The 26,898-nt window shown below is 38.7% G+C and overlaps 1 protein-coding gene across 3 annotated transcripts in view; it reads left to right on the forward strand.

Moving 5' to 3' along the window:
* Positions 1-25,563, forward strand: part of WARS2 (tryptophanyl tRNA synthetase 2, mitochondrial) — a 43,887-nt gene extending 18,324 nt beyond the window's left edge. For all 3 annotated transcript variants that reach the window (XM_031613001.2, XM_090149875.1, XM_090149882.1), the window contains 5 exons: positions 1,496-1,753; positions 14,667-14,747; positions 16,441-16,526; positions 18,937-19,055; positions 20,990-25,563. In XM_031613001.2, the coding sequence (XP_031468861.2) occupies positions 1,496-1,753; positions 14,667-14,747; positions 16,441-16,526; positions 18,937-19,055; positions 20,990-21,438 (993 nt within the window). In that variant the 3' untranslated portion in view covers positions 21,439-25,563. The remainder of the gene's footprint in view (positions 1-1,495; positions 1,754-14,666; positions 14,748-16,440; positions 16,527-18,936; positions 19,056-20,989) is intronic.
* The last annotated feature ends 1,335 nt before the right edge of the window (positions 25,564-26,898 follow it).

Genomic DNA, 26,898 nt, shown 5'->3' on the forward strand with positions numbered 1-26,898 from the left:
ACTTTTAAAGCAGGGAGAAATTTTCAGCAAATTCTGAAGGAAATTGACCAGGCTTTTCTGAACTATAAATCATGTTTTTAAAAAGTTCTACTTTGCAACACTTTCTCAGTCATTTTTCTTGAGTCTGTCTGAGTCAAAAAGAATTAAGGGAATGCAATCAATTTGGAGTCCTGTTTTTAATAGTTAAAAATACTGATACTTGTCCTTAACTCTTACTGCCATTTTATGTGGTTTCATGGTTGAATTACTACTTTTTTTTTCTCTTGTCACTCCCCCAAATCCCCTGGCCAATACATTTATAACAGATCCACAGGATTGGAAACAGATTATATCAATAAATAAATAATCTATTTTTTAATAGATGTTTCTTATAAAATTAATCAGGAAAAAAATGATGCAGCCAGAAGTACAATGAAATTGATGTTCCCATTGCACACCTGAGTCTGACAATTCGTATTGTACAGCTTTGTAACTGGGACTGCCTGTTGAGGTTGCTGAGACCCTCATGTATAAGTTGAGCAGTCTTGCATACTCTTATAACTTGGCACGTTGCAAGCATTCTCTTATAAAACATTGCAGAATAACTTTCTGAATATGGTGGAATTCTTTGGAAAGGTCAGGAGGTAATTGATCATACACTGACAGCTTAGGGCTCTGAGAAATGGTCAGATGGAGTGCAAAGATGCAGGAAAACAAACTTTCCAAGATGGTAACTGTCATTTAGCCAAGCGATACGTTTTTTTTTTTTAAAGCTTTTTAATCTCTGTTCACAACCTCAGCTTCGTAATCTTTTTTTCTTAATTTCTTTCTTTCTTTTTTTCTGTGAACTCCCTTCAGATTTTTTTGTTCATTTTTTACTGGTACTGGTGTATTCATGTGATCCTAAGCCATGGTAATGTTTCTTTACAGAACCCTTTAGAAACTCACCTGCTGCCAAGATGGTTAGTTTCAAGACTTTGATGGTCTTGACTTCTGAGTCAAGAAGTAGTTTTCTTTAAGGAACCACTCCAGACATTCTTTGTAGCTAGCATAAGGTTGCAGTGTTCATGGGAGTTAAGATGGCAATCAACTTGGATATTATATATGTTTATGATAAAAATGTTCTCTTTGTTATGATCTTAAGTATCAGTATCAGAGTGGACAGTGTATTAAAGAGAAATGCAAAACAAAAAAAAAGTGAAAAAAGGATGAATATACCACTTGATTTCTGAAACCTAGTATTCACCAATCTTGTTTATAGCTGTGTTTGTTTGCATATATAGTCTGATTTCTTAAAATTGTGCTAGTTGTCCATCTCTGGGGTAAGATAGAGTATTTTGACTGACTTATTGCTCTTACTTTTATGCATCCCTAGATAGGACTTTCTAGTACATTGGGAAGCAGAAAGAAGGGACAAGTGTAAGCAAGGCTTTATTAATGAGTTAAAATATAAAAGAGCCTTTAAATATGTATATATATTTATGCTTCTGTTAATTTTACCACTACTTTCTAACAGAATGTGGTAATGGATCGGATTTTCTCTGGTATCCAGCCAACTGGGACACCTCATCTTGGTAACTACCTTGGAGCTATTCAGAACTGGGTGAATCTGCAGGAAAAGTACAATTCAGTGTTATACAGCATTATGGACCTGCACTCTCTCACCATGCCCAAGGAGCCAGCTGTCCTTCGACAAAACGTACTGGACACCACTGCTGCCATCCTTGCCTGTGGGATTGACCCAAGGAAGTGCTTCCTGTTCCGACAGTCACTGGTTAGTGCTCGTTATGTTAAAACTGTTTCTGATTAAGTGGCTTTCCAGATATGTTAATGAATGAACATAGCATGATTACCAAATTCCTCTTTCTTGTCTGCGTTCATGGTCCTAGAAAATGTTAGCTGAAACTATGATCAGGAAGTCTATTTGGAGAGAAGTATGTTTTAAATTTCTCAGTCAAAGTATGATGCTTGTGCTTGTGTGATGGATACCAGGTGCCCACCACAGCGTTCTCTCATTCCTCTTCCTCCCAGCTGCTGCTACACAACACTGAGTTTTCTCCTTTCTTAAGTCTGCTTGTCTAGAGACACACACAGTGTCACTTATGGCTCAGCTTTCGATATTTTGCTCAAGTTCCTTTTGGAGCAACTGGAGCTGGCTCTGATCTGATGTGGGGCAGCTACAGGGCTTGGCTAATAGAGGCCATCCCTGCAGCCCCACTGACACCAAAACTGTGCCATGTAAAACCAGTACAACACATTATGAATAACACACTGAAAAGACCAGTTAAGCATTAATTTAGCTCCATAGGTTTCACTTTGGTCACAAAAGGTTAATGCTTAAATGCATAAATATAATCTGTACAACCGTCAGGGCAAGTAAAACACTCTTCTGTTTTTATACTGGCATTTACCACTCAATCTGCTAGCAGCACAATATCTACTATGAGTGGTTGGCATGGAATGCTTTGTGTCAGTTCCACATCATAAACTGTAGGAAGTTGAGTTGCTTTTTTCCCCCCACTTTTGATGTAACCTCCTTTTCATACGCATCTTTTTTTCAACCTGATCTAGGTAATTCCTGGTGAAATACTTGCTTCTTCATCTAATCACCCCATGGAGTACTGAACTTACGTTCTTTCTTGGTACATGTCAGCTTAATCTATCACATGCTGCGTTTTCCTGGAACATAACTTAATTTCTTGCCCTGTTAACTTTCCGTAAACTGGCAAACTTCTGCAGTTTCCCACAGAGGCAGGCAAGTCATAGCTTCTGCTGTGCTGAAGACATCTTTAAACAGACATCCAACTTGCAATAGTACTGCAAAGGTGATGTCTGAATTTTATCAATGAGAGATGAAACCCAGCCATTCCATTTCTCCTTTGAACATGGTTCTTTACCAACAGTTTTCTGATGTTGTTAAAGTGCAAATGATAATCATGACTCCATCTCCTTGATGGATTTTGAATTGATGAAGACAGGTTCACTTCCTGCTTTGCCTTTTCCTTTGTATTAGAAAATAAATCCCAGTACATTAACACAGAATTCCAATAGAGATATGATTAATTCAACCTTTGTTCAAATCTGTTTGTCACTTTAAATTAAAAGTTTGAGTTTTAACTTGTCTATAATCTGTCTTAATCTCATCCACTTTGATGCTGACATTAACTGGAATTTCAGTATGAGTTACAAGCCAGTAAATAGTACAGTAAAACCAGTCTGGATTGTTTTTTCTTTTTTCTTTTTTTTTTTTTGAAAGCAGCTGAACAATTCCTTTAGTTATTGAACTAACTGATCAGTAACTAAATACACAATTGAGGACTGTACAATGTGAAAGTGAGAAGAGAAATGATTTGCAGATTGTGGTTAGAGAGGAATGAAAAAAGGTTTATAAAACTGAAGATGGTATGGAGAAAATAAGTAAGGAAAAACCTTTTTATCCACTGAGGCATATAAACTAACATATCAAACTGAAGTTATAAATACAATAATGAACAGGTGTCAAAATAAGTGAACATCTACTCAATTCAGCACAAGCATAAAAATATTGCATTTCTTGAAGCATGTAATTGGGCTGTGGGACTTCTTGGCACAGGACACAGTGCAGTCTGAAATGTATTCAGGAAAGGACTGAATGAATTAACTTGAAAAATCTGTTGGGCTCTGTTACGTACCTGAAGTGCTACTTCTATAGAAAGTGCCACCAAAGTTGATCCTGTTTTATGTGTTGGTTGGTCTTTGTTAAATGTACTACTGTTTGTCCAGATATGTTTTTTCTTGTTATGTAATGCTTCAGATTAAATATTTGCTTTCTTATGGTTTGATGTTTTGAACCATGTTCTTATTAGTACCACGAGTGTCTCAGTACAGCTTTCAGAAGTGGCTGATTTTTGCAGATTTTTGTAACCTTTCTGTCATACTGCAAACAGCGAGACTATGGCCAGTTGTTCATGAATCCAGACCATTCTGTTAGGTTCAGGCTGCAGTGAAGGTGTCTTCCCAAAAACAACTCTTGAAGCTGTATGAGGGGGTCAGGTATACACAGAGATGTGTGTTACAATTGCATTAACAGGACGAGACATGGCTCTGGAAGCAATTAAAAGGAATATCTGCATGTAGCTGCTGATGCGAGGAAAGGAGACAGGAACGTTGCTGATGTGATAATTGCATTAGTATGATAAAGAAATAGTAAGTTATGGAATGACATAATACTAAAATGATTATTCTGCTGCATAAAGTTGTGAGATAGGTTGTAGCTATTGCTAATTAAGAGTTTATTGCTTGACTTTTTGATTAGTAATTACTACTTTAAAAACAAGGAAAGAAAAATGATCTCTCTTTTTCAGCAGCTGTAGCAGTCCCTAAAGATGGTCTAAAAAAGACCCAGTTTTGTTAACAAGTATTTGGCCTAGGTGTAAAAACAAAATGACCAAAACTGACATGGCTGTGCTTTCAGAGGACAGCAAAAAGAAAAAAAAAAAAAAAAGAAAGAAACACGTCTGCAAATAGAGAGCTGCTTAACATGATTGGCAGTGTGGCTTTCTGTTTTATCAGTTCAATTCAGTATCAAAAAGAGTTCTCAGTAGATTAGCTGGCCACAGTTCTTGCTGTACTTTCTGTTCTATCTTGAAAATTGCACTTCTGTAGATCACAAAGTGCTACCACAGTTACTTCTGATTAAAACTTGAGTTCATTTTTCAATAAGCCCCATGCAATTATGTGATTATGAAATGCATACTTGGTTTTAATCACTAAAACAAGCTACAAGTAATGACTGGAAGCGCCGTTTTTTATTAGCATTAAGAGCAGAATGAAAATCTTGCACTGCAAAAATATGGCAGTAAGGGCAAGCTTCTATTAAGAGAATTGATCATACAGTTACTATTGCAAATTATCCTGCATCCTTTTATGTTCTCTGGATCAAACTGGACAGGAATGGTCTATTGCTTCTGAAGAGAGTTTTTTGTTTTAGCTTACTCTTTCTTTTCTTTCTCTTGCTTCTTTTGTTGCTTCCCAGGAATATGTTTGCCATATGTGGAAAAAAATATTGATTATCTTGCTTCTCCATAAGCTTGTGCATTTGGTAAGGTTGCACTGTCAGTAGCCTTTTATTTACAGCATAGTTTGTGCAGATCAAATCTCTAATCCAGAGCTATCTGAAATATCTCTAAAGTTTTTCTGTATTTTATCATAATTTCCAACCCAAGCAGGAGGCAAAAGGCTGAACAATATTAAACACAAATTGACTATTGGGGAAAAAATAGTATAAGGAGAAGAGAGAGCTCTCAATTTTACAGCAGATCTGAAAGGTACTGCTATGGTGAGGTAACAGATTACTTCTGAGCCCCAGAACTGATTTCTGTAATGTCCATGCTTTGCAAGTAAGTAAGAGGAATGATCAGCTGATTTTTATATTACTTTGAAGGCATATGGCATCTGTTCTTGTTTGTCATGTATACAGCTCAGTTATCTCCAAATGAAAATTAGCTTCAGGATTTTGTAAATTACTGTTTTTCATGACATACATAAACAGAAACTAAATGGCTGTCTGAATATTGGTCTATGTATACGTACATATCTGTTCCCTAAATGCCTCCTACATTTTATGCTAATTTGATCTCCATCTTTTGGAAGCAGTGGCTAGAATGAACAGGTGATGAGAACTTGAAAGTACTTAGAAACTATAAAGATGATGGTGAATATTTAGGAATGTGTTTGGAGCTGTGCTATCTGTGAAAAGTTATAAGCTAGCACATCTAGTTGAAATGTCAAAGAAAACATAATTGTGGCATATGTTGAACACTAGAATGGCCTCCCAGTGAGCAAAGCATCTTCATTATTGTTGTTGGATTTTTTTGTTAATTACATTTTCCTAGGTGGGAAGACAAGTCATGGAAGAGGGACAATTTCTGTAAAAATTAAATTGCATATTTCAAAATTACAAATTTTGATTCGGACCACTGCTGCCAGATATATGAAAGCCTCTTTCCTCTTTAAGAAAGCAATGTCAGGATAAATATTGAGTAGCTGCCTTTGCCTACCAGGCATGGAAGAGAAGTAACAGAATAATGACTTATGCAACATATCCCAAGAATACTATAAAAAAAGAAGAAATTTATTCCTTAAATTGTACCATAACTGATAAAAGCTGTAACAGTCTTCTTTCATAAAACATAGAATGTTTTAATAAAAACAAAAAGCATAGTGAGGGGAAGAAAAAAAGAAGACAGTAAGCAATCTGCACACATGGTAAGGTTGTATGGTATAATCCATTTACTCTGATTTCTGGTGGATACCATACACATTTAAGTTCTTACCCATAACCATCTTGTGTCTCATCTGCTTCACAGTCAAAACAATTTTAGAAACTGCTGTTGCTTTAATGTGGTCTCAGACTATTCTTCCTGTCCACCTACCTATCCTCATCAGCACGTGCTAAATATCCCAAGGGAAGCTAAAATTCCATCAGAGTTGATTTAGCAGGCAGAAGTTGATATGCTGCCCTAGTGCTTCTCTGAGAAGTCCTTTGAGTTTCTAGACAACGTAACATTCAATTTCTGGGCGGAAAATTGCAGTTTTGGATGGGGTGATTTATTTTTCTAGTATAACAAACTGAGTATTCTTGCAATATGCAAGCAAATTGAAATAGTAACTCTGGGAGGTGGGAATTTGCCAATTTGTCTTAGCCTGAACTCCAAAAGTCAAAATATGGCAGTTTAAATGTGTGCGCTAACTGTTGTACTGCTATTATTTTCCAGAAACATCCATCTGCTTTGTATTGTGGGCAGAGATTGAGTGGATTCAGGATACCTCTTGTCCAATTTTCAGAAAGGCTTAAAAGCTTCCATTGCATCACAGTTTATAAATTCATTAAAGTCCATTTAGTTTAGCATAATCCATTGAAAACTTCCTGTCATAAGAGGATGTATGTAACTAATTTAGAAAATTATTCTGCTTCTCTCATTCCTCCATTTTCTCCTCCATAGGACTGGGCTAGACATAACTAGAGCTCAGTGGAAAGAAATCATAGTTCAGTTAATTTTTTTTATTTTTTTTTTAAATCTTCTTCTACCTCTCTTCTCTCTTAGTTTACCTGGTTTATTTCGTGGAATCATAGAATTGCTCAGATTGCAAGTCTATCTGCAACCTCACCATACTACCCTAACTCTAACAACCCTCTGCTAAATCATGTCCCTGAACACCACCACTGCATCCAAGTAGTTTTTAGCCACCTTGCTCTTGCCTATTCCAGTGCTTAACCATCCTTTCTGTAAACAAGTGTTTCCTGATATCCAACCTAAACTTACCCTGGTGCAGCTTGAGGCCATTTCCCCTCGTCCTGTCACCAGTGAGACCAACCCCGCTCTTGCTGTAAGCACCTTTCAGATATTGGTAAAGAGCAGCCTCTGCTTCCTTTTCCCCAGGCTAAACATTCCTAGTTCCTTCAGTCACTCCTCATAGGGCATATTCTCCTAGCCCTCCAGAAGCCTTATTGCCCTTCTTTGGACCTGCTGCAGCACCTCAATGTCTTTTCTGTATTGAGGTGCCCAAAACTGAACACAGTACTTGAGGTGACGCCTGAGTGCTGGGTACAGGGGCAGGATTACTTCCCTAGTGCTGCTCACCACTCCATTCCTGATACAAGCCAGGGTACCACTGGCCTTCTTGGCCATCTGGGCACACTGCTGGCTCATATTCAGCTGACTGTCCATCCGTACGCCAAGGTTCCTTTCCATCAGGCAGCTTTCCAGCCACTCGTCCCCAAGCCTGTAGGGCTGCCTGGGGTTGTTGTGACCAAAATGCAGGACCTGACACTTGGCCCTATTGAAACTCATACAGTTTACCTTGGCCCATTGATGCAGTCTATCCAGGTCCATAATGTAGCTGTTTATACATTCCTGTCTCCACCAGTTTTATAGACACACCAAACTGATTACTCAGACAGCATTGCTGGTTCAACTAAGAAGATGTTTCTAAAAACAGATTTGTTTGGTAATGGACAAAGTGAGGAAAAAGGTTTTCTGAGCCAAGTAATTGTGTTCTGTCTGATTTTATAGCTGACTCCAGTGGGGATATTCTTTGTCAGATATTTGGGACAGGAGAACCAGATCTTACTTATATCAATTTTAACCAAATATAAAGGAGGATAAGTTATTAAATCGGTCGAAAGTAACAATGACAGCCGTGACAACTAATTGATTTACCAATAATAACTAATCACCTCTCCCTCACAGTTTAGTATATTGTTTAGCTTTTCTTCTTTAAGACATCTGTTGCCTGTGTAACTGTGAATTTATTCTACCCTATAATTATTTCTTTGAACGGAAATTTGGGATGCCATGTCATGTTTTTTATCATCTAAGTTTCTCAGTGGGTGCTTCAGCTGCTGTGTGCCTTTGATTCAAGAGCAGCCTAATTTGTCTTTTTCATGGCTCCATTATGCTCCTTAACTGTACAATATAAACGTGCATTACCAAGTATCTTGAACGTACTGCTCTCAGTGCTAGGCATTAATAAAATCTTATCTCTTCTTCTTGAAAAACAAATGTGGGGAGCACTTCCTTATAAAAGACCTCTTTAATTTTTTGGGAGCACTAACTGGTATGTTATGGAGTGATAAAAATTCTTAAAAATATTTCCTTTCTTTTGAAGTTTATGTCATGTTCTGTCCTCTGTCCACACTTCTTTTAGTACACAGATATCCAGATTACCTCCCCAGACCTATTTGTTTGTCTTCTGCACTGTCAAAAAGACATCTTTGAAGCTCAGTGCAAATTTCAAATATAGCTTTTAGTGAAGTTACACTGTTGCAGTGTAACAGATATGCAGCAATTTTGAAGTCCCTTTCAAAGAAGGGCATAGGTTGAAACTTAGTGAAATCTGTATTCAAAATGAAACAACGAATCTCTCTTTGCAGGAAGGCACTTAAGCTTCTGACACACAACTTTCTGATGCCCACACTCCACAATGAATAAAAGCTAAGCAGGAATTGAGAAGCTGCAGTAATGCACTTGGACCTTCTCCAGAATTAGGTGAAAATTAGAAGGGAAGTGCTTGTTAAGAGCTTTTGTAGTTACATCTTTTAGCCAGATTCTCTGGATTTCACTGTAAGTAGTGAATCATCTTCTGGAACGGTCCTTCTTACCTATTCTTCTGCTGAGTGTCCTCATTTGTACCTCATTGACAAACACTCAGTGGTGGGTAGCCAATGAAGAGTCACAGGAGACTTTAGGAGACTGTGCTGGTAACTCACCTGGGCCTGAATGGAAATTAAATGATCACATGGAGTGGAGAGTATTTACCAACTTCTAGAGTTTTTTCAAGGAACAGAAAAAAAATAGCAAATAACAGTCTATAAAGCCAAGAAGCTATAAAGATGCAACAGGAAACTGAGGCAAGTACAGTGCCCAATAGGATTACCTTATGAGCTTTTCTTCACTCCTGAATCACCACACTCCTAAGCAAAACTACCAGACAAAAGCATAAGATGAAAAAAAACCACAAACATATAAATCACCTTGGATTGATGAACAGTAGATTTTATTCTTTTACACAATGAAGGCTACATTATCAAGTTGAAGTATGTCACTTAATTGCCAGCTAAGTTCTGCAGTACTGTTCCAAAACTGAAAAATAAAATAGAGATGTTTTTGGCATTAACAGTGAAATGTCAGCTAAAAACTGCAACTCTGCTGTTAATGAAAGCTCGGCAACAAAACAGAAAGCATCCAGAAAAGGCAAGTTATTTGCAAGAGTTGTTAGTGCTATTAATTAGACTATATCTAGCATTTGAACAACACAATCACACTATCCTTTGATGAAAAAGCCATACTCTAGAGGTAGAAGGCTGCCCATGCAAAAACACAGGCTACATCCCGTCGAGACATTATTTTGTCTACTGCCATCCTACCAACATCCACTTCTGACATCATGGGACAACATCAGAAAATAGAAGGCACTGCTTTCGAGGCAGCCCACGTAACAGCTACCCTTGCCTGCATTTTTGCATGGCTCAGACTGGTAGGTGTAAGGGCAGCATCAGTTGCAGACACACTGCTCACAGGCTCAGCAGCGGCCTCCTGTCCCTGTGCTACCATGGCACTCACCCACAGAGAGCAGGCAGGCAGAGGGATCAGGCACTTCGGGTAGCTCCAGCTGCACACCCGCACACCTGGTGCTCCCATCATTCCGTGGACCAGACTTGCTTCACGCAGTGCCTGCTCTGTGTTCAGCACATTTGGCAAAACCTACAGGGCAGGGATTGTGGAAATGAAGACTCCCTGAAGGCAAGCCCCGCTCTTGGGAATAAGAAGAGCAAGGGTAGCTGTTACGTGGGCTGCCTCGAAAGCAGCGCCTTCTATTTTCTGACGTTGACCCATGATGTCAGAAGTGGATGTTGGTAGGATGGCAGTAGACATACTTCTCACAAATGTACATAATCTCTTTCTGGACCTTGTGATACTGCCCGCTCCACAACATCAGCCTTCTGCTCTGCAAACTGAAGCATTCTAGCTTTATGTCTTTCCTTTCAAGGAAGCTGCTCTATCCTTTTACCATGCTAAATTCCCTTTTTTGAATCACCTCACATTCACCGCATCCTTCTTGAGGAGTACACACTAAACCTCTACTCTGTATTCATGGCTCAGATTGGTAGGTGTAAGGGCAGCACCAGTTGCAGGCACGCTGCTCACAGGCAATATCACATGGTTCAAAATGTCATTATATACATTTATCAGAAGAGTGGATACTAGTAGGACTGAGCCAGGTATAATAGCTTCTGATATTTCCAGCTAATATGGATGCTAGTGAAGTGTGAGGGGAAGGCTCTTCAGGAAGTGATGGTCTGTAAAGCACAAATGTTGCTGTGCTCTGCTGTAATCCAGTATGGTATTTCTTATATTCCTGTGTTTCCATTGCTTAATGAAGTCCTTCACTCAGAATTTTAAATTGAATTAGGGGTAGCAGGAGGCTAACTGAGTTTGTCCAAGAAAGTTGTTTGTCATAATTGTAATGCATTGCTATTATTTTGTGCCAGAAAGGAAGGGTTAGCTGGGCCTTTAATTTACTCATATCATATACATATTCACTTCTTCCAGTTTCTTGGTATACAGAGTTATCCAAATCAAACTGGTTGTAGTTCAGTGGCTCGAGTAACCACGTTTAAACTGATGCACAGTGACTGACCAAACACACCAATTACCTGCCCCTCTTGCCAAGTAAAACACAGCAACTTAAACCATGATTTAGCCTGACAAATGATTTGTTGTTTAAGCCTAATACCTCTTGATTCACAGACTGACACACATTCAGTTACTGCAATTTGGGTGATGAATGTTTGCCCATTAGGCTTCAGTACTTAATTTTTTTCCAGCTGAAATCTTTTCCCTTCTGAGCACTCTTCTGTGTTTTCTCCCCTTTTATTAGACTTTTTCTTCACGGTAATCAGCACGCTTCTAGCCTTGCTTAGGAAAGGACTGTGTTGTGTTTAAAGATTGTAAGTGAATATAACTTGCTTGAACACAGAACTGCAGATTTGACTGAACAAATGTTACTTAGATCACTTGGTGTTTTGGTAACTTGTGTAATGTCAAAGCCACTAATGCAATGAAATACACATGCAGTTTTGGCTGTGGAAGCAACAACTGCCAGAGAGGGATCAATGACAGCATAGATTTTAAAGGGAGTCCTTGTCAACACAAGTGCAACAGAGCACCATCTCCTCTCCATCCGTGACTAGAAGAAAGGAATCAGAAACCACTTTGAACCAGATGGTGATTCCTTCTAAAAGAAGTGGAGGTCTGAGGTTAGTATTTCCAGTTCAGCACAGTTTACTTCTTTGTGAAATACACATTTGGTGCATCTTGATGCACTTTATCTTGTACACAGAAAATAGCAAGTCTTATAAGCATGGGGAAATTCATATTAAAAAAATCACTGAGCTTTTGTCTTGATGTCAGATAGCTTTATGCAACATTGGCAACCAAAATAGTCTAATGACTGTTAGCCAGGAAATGACTAAATATAAGATGTGACAACAAAGGAATTGCCATTAATAATGCTAATTTTTACTTGTTAGCAAACACTTCTTACTGTCTTCCATCTGGAGCAAGCATGATGACTTGAACATTTTTGAGGCCGTTCACATGCTCTTAAACATCCAAACCTGGCAATAGGAGAGAATAGATCATGTAAGCAAAGGAGCAGAATATAGACCACCTTGTTCTTTTGATGATTATGTCATATGTAGCTAATTAGCAACAGAACAAAAGGGCGAAAAGTAAATTGAAAAACAGAATGTACATCAGCAATGCTTGCCTGTTTCACTAACTTGAAATGAATATTGGAAAAGCTGAATAGTGTACATCAAGGTTATTTCATGGCACATTTCTTGTCTTGCCCTGTAAAAAGTCTTCCTCATATCAGGAAGAGGGGAATATCCCTCTGTCTAATTAAAATTCATTTGTTGTGGCGTTTTCTCCAGAATGAATGTTAAATGAAGAGCTTGTTATACAGAATTACATTAGATCATCTTCTTCTCTCATCTTTTCATCAAAGAATTTTAGAATGGCCTCAAAGATTATTATGTTTCAGCCTTGCAGAAAGTGGAGGCCTGAGGCCTGATCCTTCACTTTCATTTTCAGATGAGCATTCATTTTGGCAGGACTGCAGAACTGCCAAGCCAATCTCTGTCATATCTGAAAAGTCATGGCTGTCAGGTGAAGTCCTTCATGACTGGAAAAAGGGAAACATCACTCCCGTTCTCAAGAAAAGGAGAAAGGGAAACTGCCTGGGAAACTAGAAGCTCTTGAGTAATGTGGGGAACTGCAGGCACATGTCTATACATGGGAAGACCATGGTGATGGTCTTTGATGATTTGGAAGCTAAGTTAAAGCACTTATAAAACAAGGAGGTGATCTGTGACAGCCAGCACAGCTTCACCAAGGGCAGACAGTGCTTCACCAACCTTGTGGCTTTCTATGACAGCATTGGTGGACAAGAGAAGAGCAGCTGAAGCTGTCTAACTGTATTTCTGCAAAACCTTTGATATGGTCCCACACCACATCCTTATCTCAAAATTGAAGAGATGTGGATTTGAAGGCTGGACTGTTTGGTGGATAAAGAATTGGATGTTGCAGCCACTGGACTGTGATCAGTGGTTCTGTGTCCAGGTGGAGGTGAGTGATAGGTAGGTTCCATCTTGCTATCAATACTCTCCAACATCTTGATCAGTGACATAGACAGTGGGATGGAGTACACCCTCAGCAGGTTTGCAGATGACACCAAGCTGACACAGTGGAAGGAAGAAGGCAGTTGACACAGTAGAAGGAAGGGATGCCATCCAGAGGGACCTCAACAAGCTTGAAAAGTGGGCCCACATGAACCTACTGAGATTCAACAAGGCCAAGTACAAGATGTTGCTCTTGGGTCAGGGCAGTCCCAGATATGTGTACAGACTGAGAGCAGAACACATGGAGAGCAGCCCTGTAGAAAGGGCTTGGGGGTCCTGGTGAAACAAAAGCTTGTCATGAGCCGGCAGAGCGTACTTGCATCCTGGAAAGCCAACTATATCCTGGACTGCATGAAAAGAGGGATGGCCAGCAGGGAGAGGAAGATGATTGTCCCCCTGTACTCTGCCTTTGTGAGGGCTTGCCTGCAGTACACTGCATGTAGACCTGGAGCCTCCAGCACAAGAAAGATGTAGAGGTGTTGGAGCGGGTCCAGAGAAGGGCCACGGAGATGATCAGAAGGCTGGAGCACCTGTCCTGTGAGGAAAGCCTGTTGGAGATGGGTTTGTTAAGCTTGGAGAAGAGAAGGCTCTGGGGAGGCCTCATTGCAGTCTTGCAATACTTGAGGGTTTGTTTGTTTGCTTATTTGTTTTAACCAGGTCTGATAGTAACAGGAGAGATGGAATAACTTTATACTAAAAGAGAGGAGATTTTGGTTAGGTATCAGGAAGAAATTCTTTACCCAGAGGGCAGTGAGGCACTGGCATAAGCTACATAAGGAAGCTATGAATGCCCCATCCCCGGAGGTGTTAGAGGCCATGTTGATTGTGGCCCTGGGCAGCCTGGTCTAGTGAGTGGCAACCTTTCTGTGGTAGGAGGGTTGGATCTACATGTTAGACTTGCTTATCTGATATTATAATTTCAGACATGCTGAAGTATAACATAGTTCAGTTAGAGACATGGAGGTCTGAGTTTAAATGGGGCTTCTGGGCCCATCGTTGGAGGGCATTACTGAGACTAGGCAGGACAAGTAAGGGAAGCAAGTACAAGCAGGACTGTGGTGCAGAAGAAATTTAGTTTGGGTGACTTTTGGCTTTTACAGTAAATATGGACTGGAAATGAGAAAAAGACTTTGATTATCTGAAGATGTGAGGAAGCTGTGGCACAGTGACTGACATGCAGCTAATTTTTATGCAAGTTCAACGCTGTTACTATTGTTCAAGCAATTTATTTCTTTATTATAATGTGAGTTGTCAGGATCTAGAGCCTTGCTCTGCTGCTCAGTCTGCGCTGCATCCAAAACTTTCAGTTAGTTTCTCACTGCTGGCCTTACTATAGAATATATATATACATATCCACACAAATAAATGATTTTCTGATCTCAGGTATTATCTGTATTGGTTTAGAGAAAACAGACATAAAAAACGCAGAAGTTTAAAATATGTTCTGACTTTGTGCTTTCAGGTTCCTGAGCACACAGAACTTGCCTGGATTCTTGGATGCTTAACTAATGTGCCACGGTTACTACGTTTGCCCCAGTGGAAGGTATGAACAGTTTAGTAAGTTAAAATAAAGTATATGAGAATTCAATACAATTGTTGTCTTTGAAATACTTGTTATTTGTTGAGTATAAACTGTATCTTTGTTATCCTTGGTTTAGGGTTAAGAATTCATACAACAGTAAAAAGAAGAAAATACATTTTCTTGGGCAGAAACTACTTGCAGTAGCTGTACCCAAATGGGAAGAATTATTTAATTCATTTTATTAAACTGATTTTCTTAACATGTTTGGAGTTATTTTGATCCCTGTATGCATAAAACTACAAGCTTCGAAACTTCGAGCCATGCTGATTAAGGAGTTCCATAAAAGGAAGTGGCTGTTCTGTAAATCTTATGGAATAGGTGAAAAAGAAACATCGCAAGAAATGTATGTTTGGGGAGGAGTATAGACTTAAAATGCTGAAATTGTTCTCAATTATAAAGTTAATGAACCTTGATTGTTTGCTGTTATGAGTTTCATGCTCATTTTAATCTTGGTACTGTATCAGCATTACCACATCAACTGCGTAGATACATTTCATTTCCTTGGATTTTATTTGGCGTTTAGTAACAGAAAAAAACAAAAGGCAGGAGAGAGAAGTATCAAAAAAGGGAAAAAAATCCTTAAGAGCAGTTTGGCTTGCAGAGTTCAGAGAAGTCTTAAATACATCCAGATGTTTTCTTTTTTCCTGTTTTTCTTCTTAATTAAATAAAAACAGTAAAACTTAAATACAGCAACCAGTGTTAATGCATGGCATAAATTAAAGCCAACCTTTTCAAACCCAAGGTTCTAAAGTTAAGCTCTTAAATCCTACTTAGACTGGATTGACTTTCCAAATCTGTAAGTAAGTGTTACAGGTGCTAGGCTTTGCACAGTAAGTTTCCTGAGCACTTGGGATATAGAGAGAAGACAGGATCTGTATGATAGGGTGAGAAAAATTGAAAGTTATTTGTATAGTCTTAATGAACTAATAAAGATTTTAAGAGTTTTAATGTAGTTAACTATTGTTAAAAAATAGTTATATTGTTGCTGGAACAGACTAAATTATCTATCGCTAGAATATATTGATTTAAGTGATCCATACCATGTGATGGTAAAGGAAGTGAATGGACTGGGACAGTGAGACAGTGGGAACCAATGGAGAGAATGCTGGACCCTGCCTCTGCAGTTCTGGATTCTCCTCCTGGTTGTCACTGACCATTTTGAGGACTGTGATCTCTATGTTTTGATCTCTCGTCAGTGAAATACAACTACTAATGCCTTTCTATATCTTGATTATAAAGTGTTTCAGAAAATTACTTTCAAAAATACTGTTTTAGAGGTAGAGATTATCATTATAATAGTCCAGCTTTAAAAAATACTATTTTAGAAGTAGGTCTTATCATTATAATAACCCAGCCTGACTATTTTGTATTTGTAATCATTCTGGATTCCAAAGAGGAAGAAAAGCTTATGTTTTCTTGCTGCTACTGTATTAGAACAGTGTAGGAAAATACATAAACATAGAATATAAAACAAAGAAGCAAGATTCACAAGAAGCAGATTCTACATAGCGTGCTTTTTCTCTAGAGTTACATGATGAATGAACACAGTAGCTGAACCTACACTCAAATTAGTTAGAGCTCTAACTAACTAAAATCACGGACTTTGACACTGTTAGCCAAAAATGTGATTTCTCTCTTTTTCTTTTCCAAACAGATGAAATGTGCCAGCCAGAATAACGATGGAAATGTCGGTTTGTTGACTTATCCTGTTCTTCAAGCAGCAGATATTTTGCTGTACAAGTAAGAGACAGAATGTGAGCCCATGGGCAATGTCTATTCAGCTGCCTTAAAGTGAATATTCATCAGGTCAACATGCCAACTTACTAAGTGGGGGAGCTGGGTGTGATTAGATAAGAAAATTGGAAATGGATGACAGCTTTTTACTTTTCCAGTGGCTGGTTGAAATCTAGCCTGGGTTAAAAGCAACTCTCATGGCTATAAACAGAAAAAGCTGGTCATCTCAGAGCAATTCTCAGGGAATTACAGCACACTGATTTTAATGATACATATTGCATATGCATAAACATTTGTACAGGTTTGTTTTTTTTTTTTTAATTAAGTATACTTTATCTTATGCAGTATACTGTAGAGATACTTGAGCTGACTACATATACCCCAGCTGATAGATCTTGTTGTATTTCATGGTACATTTTAAACTGTCTCAATAAGTATCAGGGGCAGTGTATTGTGTATTAGTTATTTTTATATTCCAAGTGTATGTATTTTGTGGAATTTCTTGAAGTGAAGTTGTGAATGCTTGTTGGGACAGCAAAGTAGCACGGAACTACGAGGACAGAGTGATCAAGAAGTTGCAAGTTGTTAACTCCTCAAAAATGTATTTAATCGTCAGTGCTCGTTAGTAGGAGAGGACAGTAATGTAGGAGGACTAGTACATGATACTTCTAATTGATGTGAATTTTATCTAAAAAAATAATAGATTAAAAAAAAATAAGCAAGCAAAAGGAAGAATCTGAACATTAAAATGATCTTTTGAACAGCAAGGCTTATTTGATTATAAAGCAGTATTTTAAGTAGACAACTTTATTGGAAATTATGCTACTTTGGGTGATTGAATTCAACCATGTATGTCTCTTCTGTCTCTAGTAAGATCATTTGATTCATCTTTCTTTAGTGAAGCCTGTGGTTTGTTTGCTACTATGTGTATTAACAGCAGGTTGTCCAAACAGAGCACAAAACAAGGAAGTGAAAGAGAAACAATATCTCTTTGAAGAAATTTCACATAGTATCTTTAATAAGGAGTGTTTAAATGTAAAAACATAATATAGGGAACAGGAATCAGGGAGAAATGGAAACACAGGAAGGGAAGAGTAGTCACAAAGAGGAATTAAGAGCAGGAGGAGGGGAAAAACAGTATGAATTCAGATGAACCAAGGATCAAAGAAAAAGGAAAATGGGCAGAAGGTAAATATGTGACAGAAAGGAACAAAAATAGCAACAGGACAGAAATATTTTTAAAAAGCAGCAGAGACATTTATAAAAACAATATGTTTTCTGTTTAGTGGCAAACTTTGTGAATATGGAACCGTTTTGTCATATGGAAACATTTCTTTTGACCTGCTTAAAGTATATTGATTATGGTACCTTATTTTCTTTTTGTTAGTTGTAGGCCACTGTGATTTCCTATTGGCTACTGTAACTTTTTAGGTTGCCTTGCTGACTATTTGATGGGGGATAAAGGTGGACAAATTGATTTCTGGATGTCTACCCAGTAATTTAGAGTTCAAAGGAAGAAGTACCATGTTGAACGAAAATTTTCTGGGAACATAAAAGATGCACAGTGAAGTTCTTTACACTGGAACATGTCCAAGATTCAGAGCTGAATACCCTACAGGCTTTAGGAAGGAAAAATCTGCTTGGAGGGAGGGGAGAGTAATCAAAAGTTGGCAAAACTTCAAGTCAGCTTAATCTATAAGAATCACATATTTTTAGTAAGTATGATTAAGTGTGGGAAAGAATCACCAGGGGAAGTAATGGAATCTTCATCTTCTCATGTCCTCAGATGCAGATTGTATTTTCCTCCAGAACTGCATTCACGCTGTAGAGCTTAGTACAGAAGATCAAATGATCCTTTGATCCTAACAATCCTAATCTAGGAAAGATAGTACTTGTGGGTAGAAACGCTGGCCCACATTATATTTATATAATTGTGAACCATGAGAAAGAGCCACTCTCTTCTTTTCTTCCATTGGTAAACCCACAATACTAACTTAACAATAGTTACATCTTGCTGGGACATGACAAGGAAAGTTAGGACATTATGCCTGGCAGATCTTAATTGCTTTGTTCACCAAATCTAACACAAGCTCTTTGATCTCTAAGGATACAGCAGGAGATAGGACCAAAACCTTTCTTTGGGCTGAGTTTAATTATTTGCTCTTATTGATATCTTTACCGTACATGTTTTTGAGAAAAGTTATTTTTACCCTTGGAGATATGCTTCAGTTCACCACAAAAAAGCAAATTCATACTGGGATGAGTATGAGCAATCAGTTAAGGATCTTGTTCACACAGCACCTCTACCTAGCTGGCTGAGTATTCAGCTCACTCTGGCCCTTAGTAATGGCAGAGTAACATTTCAGCAGGACCGAAGAGCTTTGTTGAGTTTCCTGTATCTGTCTTTTATTAAAAGGTCGACACATGTTCCCGTTGGAGAAGATCAAGTCCTGCACCTGGAACTAGCTCAAGATATAGCACAACATTTTAACAAGAAATATGGAGAATTCTTTCCTGTGCCTAAAGCCATTTTGAGTAAGCCAATCTTTATGGGTTTTTTTGTAGTTTATTTTTTTCCCTAAATTGCTCTTCAAGTCTGAAGATAAATTTAAATATTGTGGAAATAATTTCCAGGACTAGGAAAAGAGAAGACTGATGCTAAAAGAGTAGAAAATGAAAAAGTGACAAGAAACAAGAGACTGTGAAATTGTACTCCCAAAATGGACATAAGGCATTACAAATCCCTGTTAGAGGCATGTATGCAGCATCTATTATTCTAGTGTAGGGGACAGTTATGCTCTGATCTGTCAGTCAGCCCTGCTGTTCAAGTTCTAGAGCTTTTAGGGATGGACTCTCTTCTACGTTCAGGAGGTGTATAAGGAGCAAGTCAAAAGACCTCCAGCATGCAGAATTCTGCATTGTCTGAGTAGTAATTTATATTAAGCATACTAAACAGCATGTTGGTTTATTGCTACAGTGCATGAAAATCTTTTAATTGTGTTTAATTCATACTTGCGTATTTCACTAAGGGTCTCTTACAGACCTCAGACTTTCCATTTTTTACCCTAGACTCAGAGAGACTTATAAGTAAAATCTTCTCAGCCATTTTTGAGCTATAAGGTCATAGGCCGGGGGGTGACGGAGAGTCAGATAGCGCAAATGGTGTGTTTGTTAAGAAACGTGAAAAATTGGGCAAGGAAGAAGCATTGCATCTTTGTTGTAAGTAATGTAGAGGAATGCACAGCAGAGACCTTCGGCCCCGAAAGGGCAAGGAGCACTCACCTTAGAAAAGACAGACAGTAATAAACCTTTCTCAGTTTTCAAGCCTCTGTGACAAAAATGGTGTTAGACCCAGTTAGACACAGAGTGGGGCTTATAAAATACTGAGTTTTGCAAGCTCTGCAGTTTCTAATGAACAACTAAATAGTAAATACTGTAAAGAGAAGATGAATGTAGTCTCTGCTACTGGTGAGGCTGTTTACCAGAAAATAAAAAGTTCAAACTGTAAAAAGAACTTTTCACTTTCTTCACAAGAAGCATAAGTGAGCAAGTACATACAAACCAAAGAATTGTTCTAGATAAATGGAGTGGTTAGGAAGCTATTCAGACTCGCTAGCTATAGACAGCTACATTGTTTGGGCTACTTCAAATTTACAGGGAAGTAAATTGGAGGAATAGACTCCTCCAAAAGGTGTATCAGAACAGAGCCCCTTCTAGGGTCATCTGAATTGTTCTTTAAGTAGATACATGATCAGTCAGTGAAGAGTATGTGGAGAATTTAGTTGAATTTATTAGATGTCAAAAAACATTTAGCATAAGTATACTGTCAGAGGTACTTCTGTGTACTCCAGGAATCGTTTCTTGGTGAAAGATTGAAACAGTTCAGGCTGATTCTGTTAAATAAAAGACTTTGCAATATTCCTTTAATGTCATTATTTAATTTTGTGTATCTTAGGAATTTGTACAATACCTACACTTGTTTTATCTATACTGTGCCTTCCCTGTGATGAAGCTGATTATTGTTTGGTTAGGGAAAACTAGTGTCTTTATTGATATTTGGGAGAGTTGACAAGAAATTTTGGTTGATAAAGCTTCCTACCTAAAACAAGGTAATTATCTCCTCTGGACTTCTTTTTGCCAATGAATTTAACCTGTTTCCCCACTGTTAGGGAGTCTTTCTTTAATGTTCATTCCATGCTCTCAAGATAACTAATTCCTGTGTCCCCACAGAAGTTTCCATGTAGAAAGGAGGAAAAAATGAAGTAAGTTTTGATTTAGTTAGGGGAGGAGAAAAATTACTTACAAAGACAGGGAATGCAAATAGGAGGCTTGATAATTGTGCTTACAACTCCTTTCTAAGCATTTGACAGAGAGTTCTGTCATTCTGCTACCAAATATTCTTAGCAATTCTCATAATAAACAATTGTCTATCCATGTACATAATTAATACTTTTCTTTTTTTTCTTAAGGTACAACAAAGAAAATAAAATCCCTCAGAGATCCAACAGTGAAGATGTCTAAGTCAGACCCACAGAAGTTAGCTACTATTAACATAGCAGACAGCCCTGAGGAGATAGTGCTGAAATTCCGAAAGGCCGTGACTGACTTTACCTCTGAGGTGACTTATGACCCATCCAGTCGCCCTGGTGTCTCCAACCTGGTGTCCATTCACGCTGCAGTAACTGGACTTAGCATAGAAGAAGTGCTGCACCAAGCTGTTGGTCTTGACACTGCTCACTACAAAATGGTGGTAGCAGAGGCAGTTATTCAAAAATTTACACCTGTCAGGAATGAAATCAAGAAACTCCAGGAAGACAAAACCTATCTGATAAAGATTTTAGAGGCTGGAGCAGAGAAAGCCAAAGAACTGGCTACCCCCATCTATCAAGAAGTAAGAAGACTGGTGGGATTTCAGTAGAAACTGGCAAGCAGTTGCAAGGTCTTCAGTCATTTGCTCCTGGGACAGCTATTTTGTTTGAAACAAACAGTTTGAAACAAAAACTTTTTTTTTTCTCTGCAAAATCCAAGTAGAATAGCTAAGCTGTTTACATCAAAAATGTGCGTGAAGCCAGTTCCTTCCAGTAGGACCAGCTCTGAACTTGTCAGGATGGTCAGAGGACAAGGGTGCAGGCAATCACAGTTATGAAGAAATTATACAAAAGCAGGATACAAGGTTGCTCGGATGGTGTTTTGGGTTTTTCTTCCGACCACTACAAGAAGCTGAGGTATAGGCAAGATGGTTTTAAGATAGTTGAAGGAGTTGTAATCTTCTCAAGAACACCCTTAGCTGTTTATGTGATCTTGTTAGAGCTGGATTACTTGTGGTTATTCAGCTTTGATACCATGATGGTCTGCTCTTGGATAACCAGACAGCAGAGTTACAAATCAGAATGACTGGGGCTTTGATGATGAAGAGAGAACTTACTGCTTCTTCCTGTCATTTCTTCAAACTCAGTGTAATTTTGTATCTACATCAAGTTTGTGTGAGGTGAGTTAGTCAGATACTGATATCCATACAGTAGAACTCACTGTGGCTGCTAGTGCTAGACGGCCTCTTTGATAGTCTCTCCAAAGAATGCAGAGCAAATGTGAATTTCACTTCTGCCAGCACCGCCATCCTCCTGATCGATTCTGAAGTTCTCTGTCAGGAAACTACACAGGCTTCAACTCATCCTTTTCCACCTTCTTTTTGGTTTAGCAGGGAGCCCTGAGATTTTCAGTTCAGCACCAAGTCTAGGATTGCTTTAGGAAAGGTTCAGGGAGAAAAGATGTGTGAAAGAGATCTTATGCTGATCTGTGAGAGAACTTTCTATATATTTTACAAAATTAATTATTTAAAAATTATGCTCAGGTCATAGCCAGGACTGTGCTAAAATAATTTATCAAAATAGAATTAAATAGATCTTTGTGAAATCTCACTGCTAAATCTCACCTTCCTGGGTGTCCGGACGGAATAGGGACTTGAAAGACAATCAAAAAATCATGTGGATGATTGTCCTTATATGTTGGAGAAGTTGCCATGGGCAAGTCAGCCGACTGCCTGCATTACAGCCATTTCCATAAGAGAAAACAGTCATTATTGTCATTGGTGACTGGGAAAAGAGGTCCCAATACAATGACTAGACCCATTTGATGGGGAAGTCTGCTGCACCCCTGTATTAAAGATGTTACAAGAAAACTTCCTAACCTAGTGCAGCCCCCAGATTACTAACCATTAATGGTTTTTGATGTAGGCAACAATGAGATCAGGAGAGGCATTGTGGGCAATCAGAAGGGTCTGTAGATTCTTGGGACAATTGGTTAAAGGTTTGGAAGTGCTGATAGTGTTTTTCTTTATCCTTCCAGAATGATATCAGAAGAAATATCCAGGCAGAGCTTATCAGTACATGGCTTTTAGGCTGGAGTCACTGGCAAAATTTTGGATTTTTTTATCACAGTATGATCAGTGCAGCACCAGGCCTGCTGGCACTTGACAAGATGTACCTTTCTCAGAGAGGGAAAATTGTTTGGTTTTTTTTTTCTGGGCTTATTGAAAGAACTTTTAACGAGACTTGAAGATGAAAAGGGATTAAACGAGGCTTGCCAGTGATAAGCTGGCAGTGAGATGACACACCAGAGTTTGTAGGATCATGTGCAAGTGAGGTCCTTCAGTCTTCTCTACAAGATACTGGGTACACTAGAGCACATGTGAAATTTTTCTGCATTAATGCATACAGCATGAGGAATAAGCAGGAGGAACTAGAAGCCTTGGCTTTGTTCCAGACTTACAACATTGTTGGTGTAAGCAACCCTTGGTAAGAAGAGTCCTGTGACTTATGTATCATGTTGAACGATTATAGGCTTTTCATGAGGGACAGACAGGGCAGGAGAGGCAGTGTGTGGCACTGTATGTAATGGAACAGCTTGGTAGTATCAAGCTTACAATTGGCAATGATATGATTTAGACCTTCTGGCTAAGTATTACGGGACAAGCAGGCAAGTAGATACCATTGTGGTAGTCTGCTATCACCACCCAGCCAGGACAACAACACAAATTAATTATTATGTAAAGAAGGAAGGGATATTTCTAGATCAGCCACCCTTGTGCTAATGGATGACGTCAATTTGTTAGGTGTTACCTGGGAGTACCACACAGTTGATACAAACAGGTCCATAACATTCCTGAAACACTTTGTTGGTAACTTTTTTAACACTGGAAACAAGGTCAGGTGATGTCAGTGTACTACATAGGTGCTGTTCACCACTGTAGAGAGAAAATTTGTACAGCCAAAGCTTATTTAGGGTTGAAGTTGACCAGTACTGTGGGGAACGAAAATAGTACTGTGGGGGACAACAAAAAGGACTTTTTAAATGTATGTTTTCAGAAAAAGGAGGACCAGAGATTACACTGATTAGTTACTTGGTGAGGATGGTCGCCTCACAAATAGGGACGTAGACAACACAAAGACATTTAATGCCTTCTTCACATCTGTCTTTAACGTTGATGATAGGCCTTGACTAGAGCCCTGAGTTGAAGAACTATGACTGTGATAATGATAAACTCCCAACCAGCTCTAATGTTATGCCAGATTTGCTGCTCCAGTAGATGTATTATATGTCTACTAGGCCTGATGGGATTCATCCCAGGTTATTCAAAAAGCTGGCTGATGTCATCTTGAGACCTCTCTCAACTAGTCTTCAGTGATGTTGGGAATCCAGTCTGGAAGGTAACAAATGTTACAGTTTTCCAGAAGGGCAAGAAAGACCCTGGTAATTATAGATCTTTCACTTCAGTGCCTTGAAAAATTATGAAGAAGATTATTCTGGGAGTTACTGAAAAAAAACCTGAAAGACAATATAGTTATTGGTTACAGATAACACAAGTTCACAAGGAAAAAAGTCCTCTTAGGACTAGTTTGCCTACTTAGCTGAACAAGGGAAGCCAGTCAATCTTTCTGAATTTCCGCAAAGCTTTTGATACTGTTTCTCACAGTATCCTTCTGAGGAAATTGTCCAGAACACTTATAGACAAATAAATAATAGAATGGCTGAACAATTGGCTGACAGCTGGGACTCAGGGTGTTAAGGTAAATAGAGTTACATCAGGCTGGTGAGGGTCCATAGGGCTCCACTTGAGGGCCAGTTCTCTTCAGTGTTTTCATAAGTGACTTGGATACAGGACTTGAAGCTGTGCTCAGTAAATTTGCAAACTATTAAATTAGGAGAACCTGCTGATTCCCTTGATGGTAGAGGCCTTGCAGAGAGATGCTGACAAATTGGAGGGCTAAGCAATCACCAACCATGTGAAGTTTCAATAGAGCAAGTGATGGATTCTGCACCTGAGACAAACTGTATGTACAGACGGAAAGATGAGATGCTGAAGAGCAGCCCCACAGAAAGAGATCTGCATGTTCTGGTTGATGGCGAGTTGAATCTGAGTCAGCAGTGTGCCTTGGCAGCCTGAAGGGCCAGCTGTACGCTGTGGTGCATCAGGCCCAGCACTGCCAGCTGGGCAAGGGAAGTGATTGTCCCAGTCTTTGCTGTGCAGCCTCACTTCAAGCACTGAGTGCAGCTTTAGGTACCACAACATAAGAAGAACATAAAATTATTAGAAAGCATCCAAAGGAAGGCTGCAAAGATGGTTCATTCAGCCCAGAGCAGAGGAGCTGAGGGGAGGCCTGATGACGGCTGCAGCTCCTCACAGGGAGCGGAGGGGCAGCACTGAGCTCTGCTCTGTGTGACAGCGACAGGGCCCGAGGGAACGGCATGGAGCTGCGTCAGGGGAGGGCAGATGGGGGTGAAGGACAGGGTCTGCACCACAGGGCGGTGGGCATGGAACGGGCTGCCCAGTGGGCACAGCTCCAAGCTGACAGAGTTCAAGGAGTATTTGGACAATGCTTTCAGACATTGGAATTGAATTTTGGGTGGTCCCTTAGAGCCAAGAGTTGGAGTTGATGATCTTTGAAGATCTCTTCCAACTCAGTGTACTCTATGATTCTATGATAAAATGTAATGAAAGCCTTACCTGTCCTGTGCTAGCATATTAAATGGTGCTATGTTTAAACTTTCAGAGTTTCATACTTTGTGAGCTCGTAACCATTATATGCCTGTGGCATTTGTCATGGAGAACTGCAGTCTTATTTGACTTGAGTTGAAAAATTTGGGAATTTCTATGTAATGCTGATTTCAATAAATAAAGCTGTTTGGTTTTTAATTTACTTATTAGCAGAGTGACATAATTCAGAAATAGTTAATTTTGCAAAGCAAGAAGTAGTGGCATCTGGCAATCTGCCCTGAGAGCTGTGTTTGCTTATTAATGATCTGAAGAAAGAGAACCACAAGGCAAATATTTGATAATGGTGGAGTTTCTAAAGTTAGTCAGTGCAAGAGAAGCAGAGTGGATGGTGAGAATGAGGGGAAACCAAGTACAATATTGACAAGTCCTCTAGAAATTACGAATGTATTCAAAACAGTCCTTGGTTTCAAAGTAACTGTAGCAGACTACAAAGGGGACACATTTCTGTGGTTATGTAGGTATTTCATTAGACTTTTATCAGTGTTTCATAACATATTAAAAGAATATATCAGTCTGCATAGGAAACAAGGCAAAAAAATAAGACATACCTCATGATTAATATTATTGATTAATGTCAAGATTAACTTGACATTAATTTGTTTAACTCATTTCTATTTGTATTACATCCTTAACCTGATTGACCAGAGGACTTGTGCTACTTTACTTTTACATTCACTTTATCCTGTTTTGAGGCCCAATCTTGGCACACGAAGGGAAACAAGAGGAAGAAGATGACAGGAGTAAATTAAAATAAGTGACAGAGAGTAGCTTTGTTTCTTCTTGTGTTGTCAAAAAAAAAAAAAAAAAAAAAGCAAATTAATAAAAGTATTAAAGATGTTGTGTGTACATGGTATACAGATAATCAGCCATTAGCCAAGTTCACAGAAGTTTAGCTACATTTGATAAATTAGATTTGGTAGACTAAAAAACTGAATGCTTCATTTAAAGTAAATCTCTACTTTTTAATGATTTTTCTTTCACAGTAATTCTCAACCTCTGACTTCTGTACGTTGCAAGTCAAAGCATGTAATATGAAAAACAGATATTCCTTCCTAAGGAGGGAGGCTTTGATGCTTGGATTTGGCCAAAGGTGTCACCCAGAGTTGGTTCCTTAAGAGAAACTGGTACTGTGGTTGTGGATGGAGATGCTAGAGATGCAGAGAATCTTTAACAATAATGGATCTGATTTCTACCTTTTTCTTTACTTTTTCTTTTTATTTTCTTTTTTTTTCTTTTTTTTTTTTCTTTTTTCCGGTAACAGAGATAGGAACATGTATTCAAAAGACAAATTGTAGTTTCACTTTCTTTTTATGCATATGCTAC

This window comes from Phasianus colchicus, chromosome 1 (assembly GCF_987193195.1).
Source record: "Phasianus colchicus chromosome 1, bPhaCol1.hap1.1, whole genome shotgun sequence".
NCBI lineage: Eukaryota > Metazoa > Chordata > Aves > Galliformes > Phasianidae > Phasianus > Phasianus colchicus.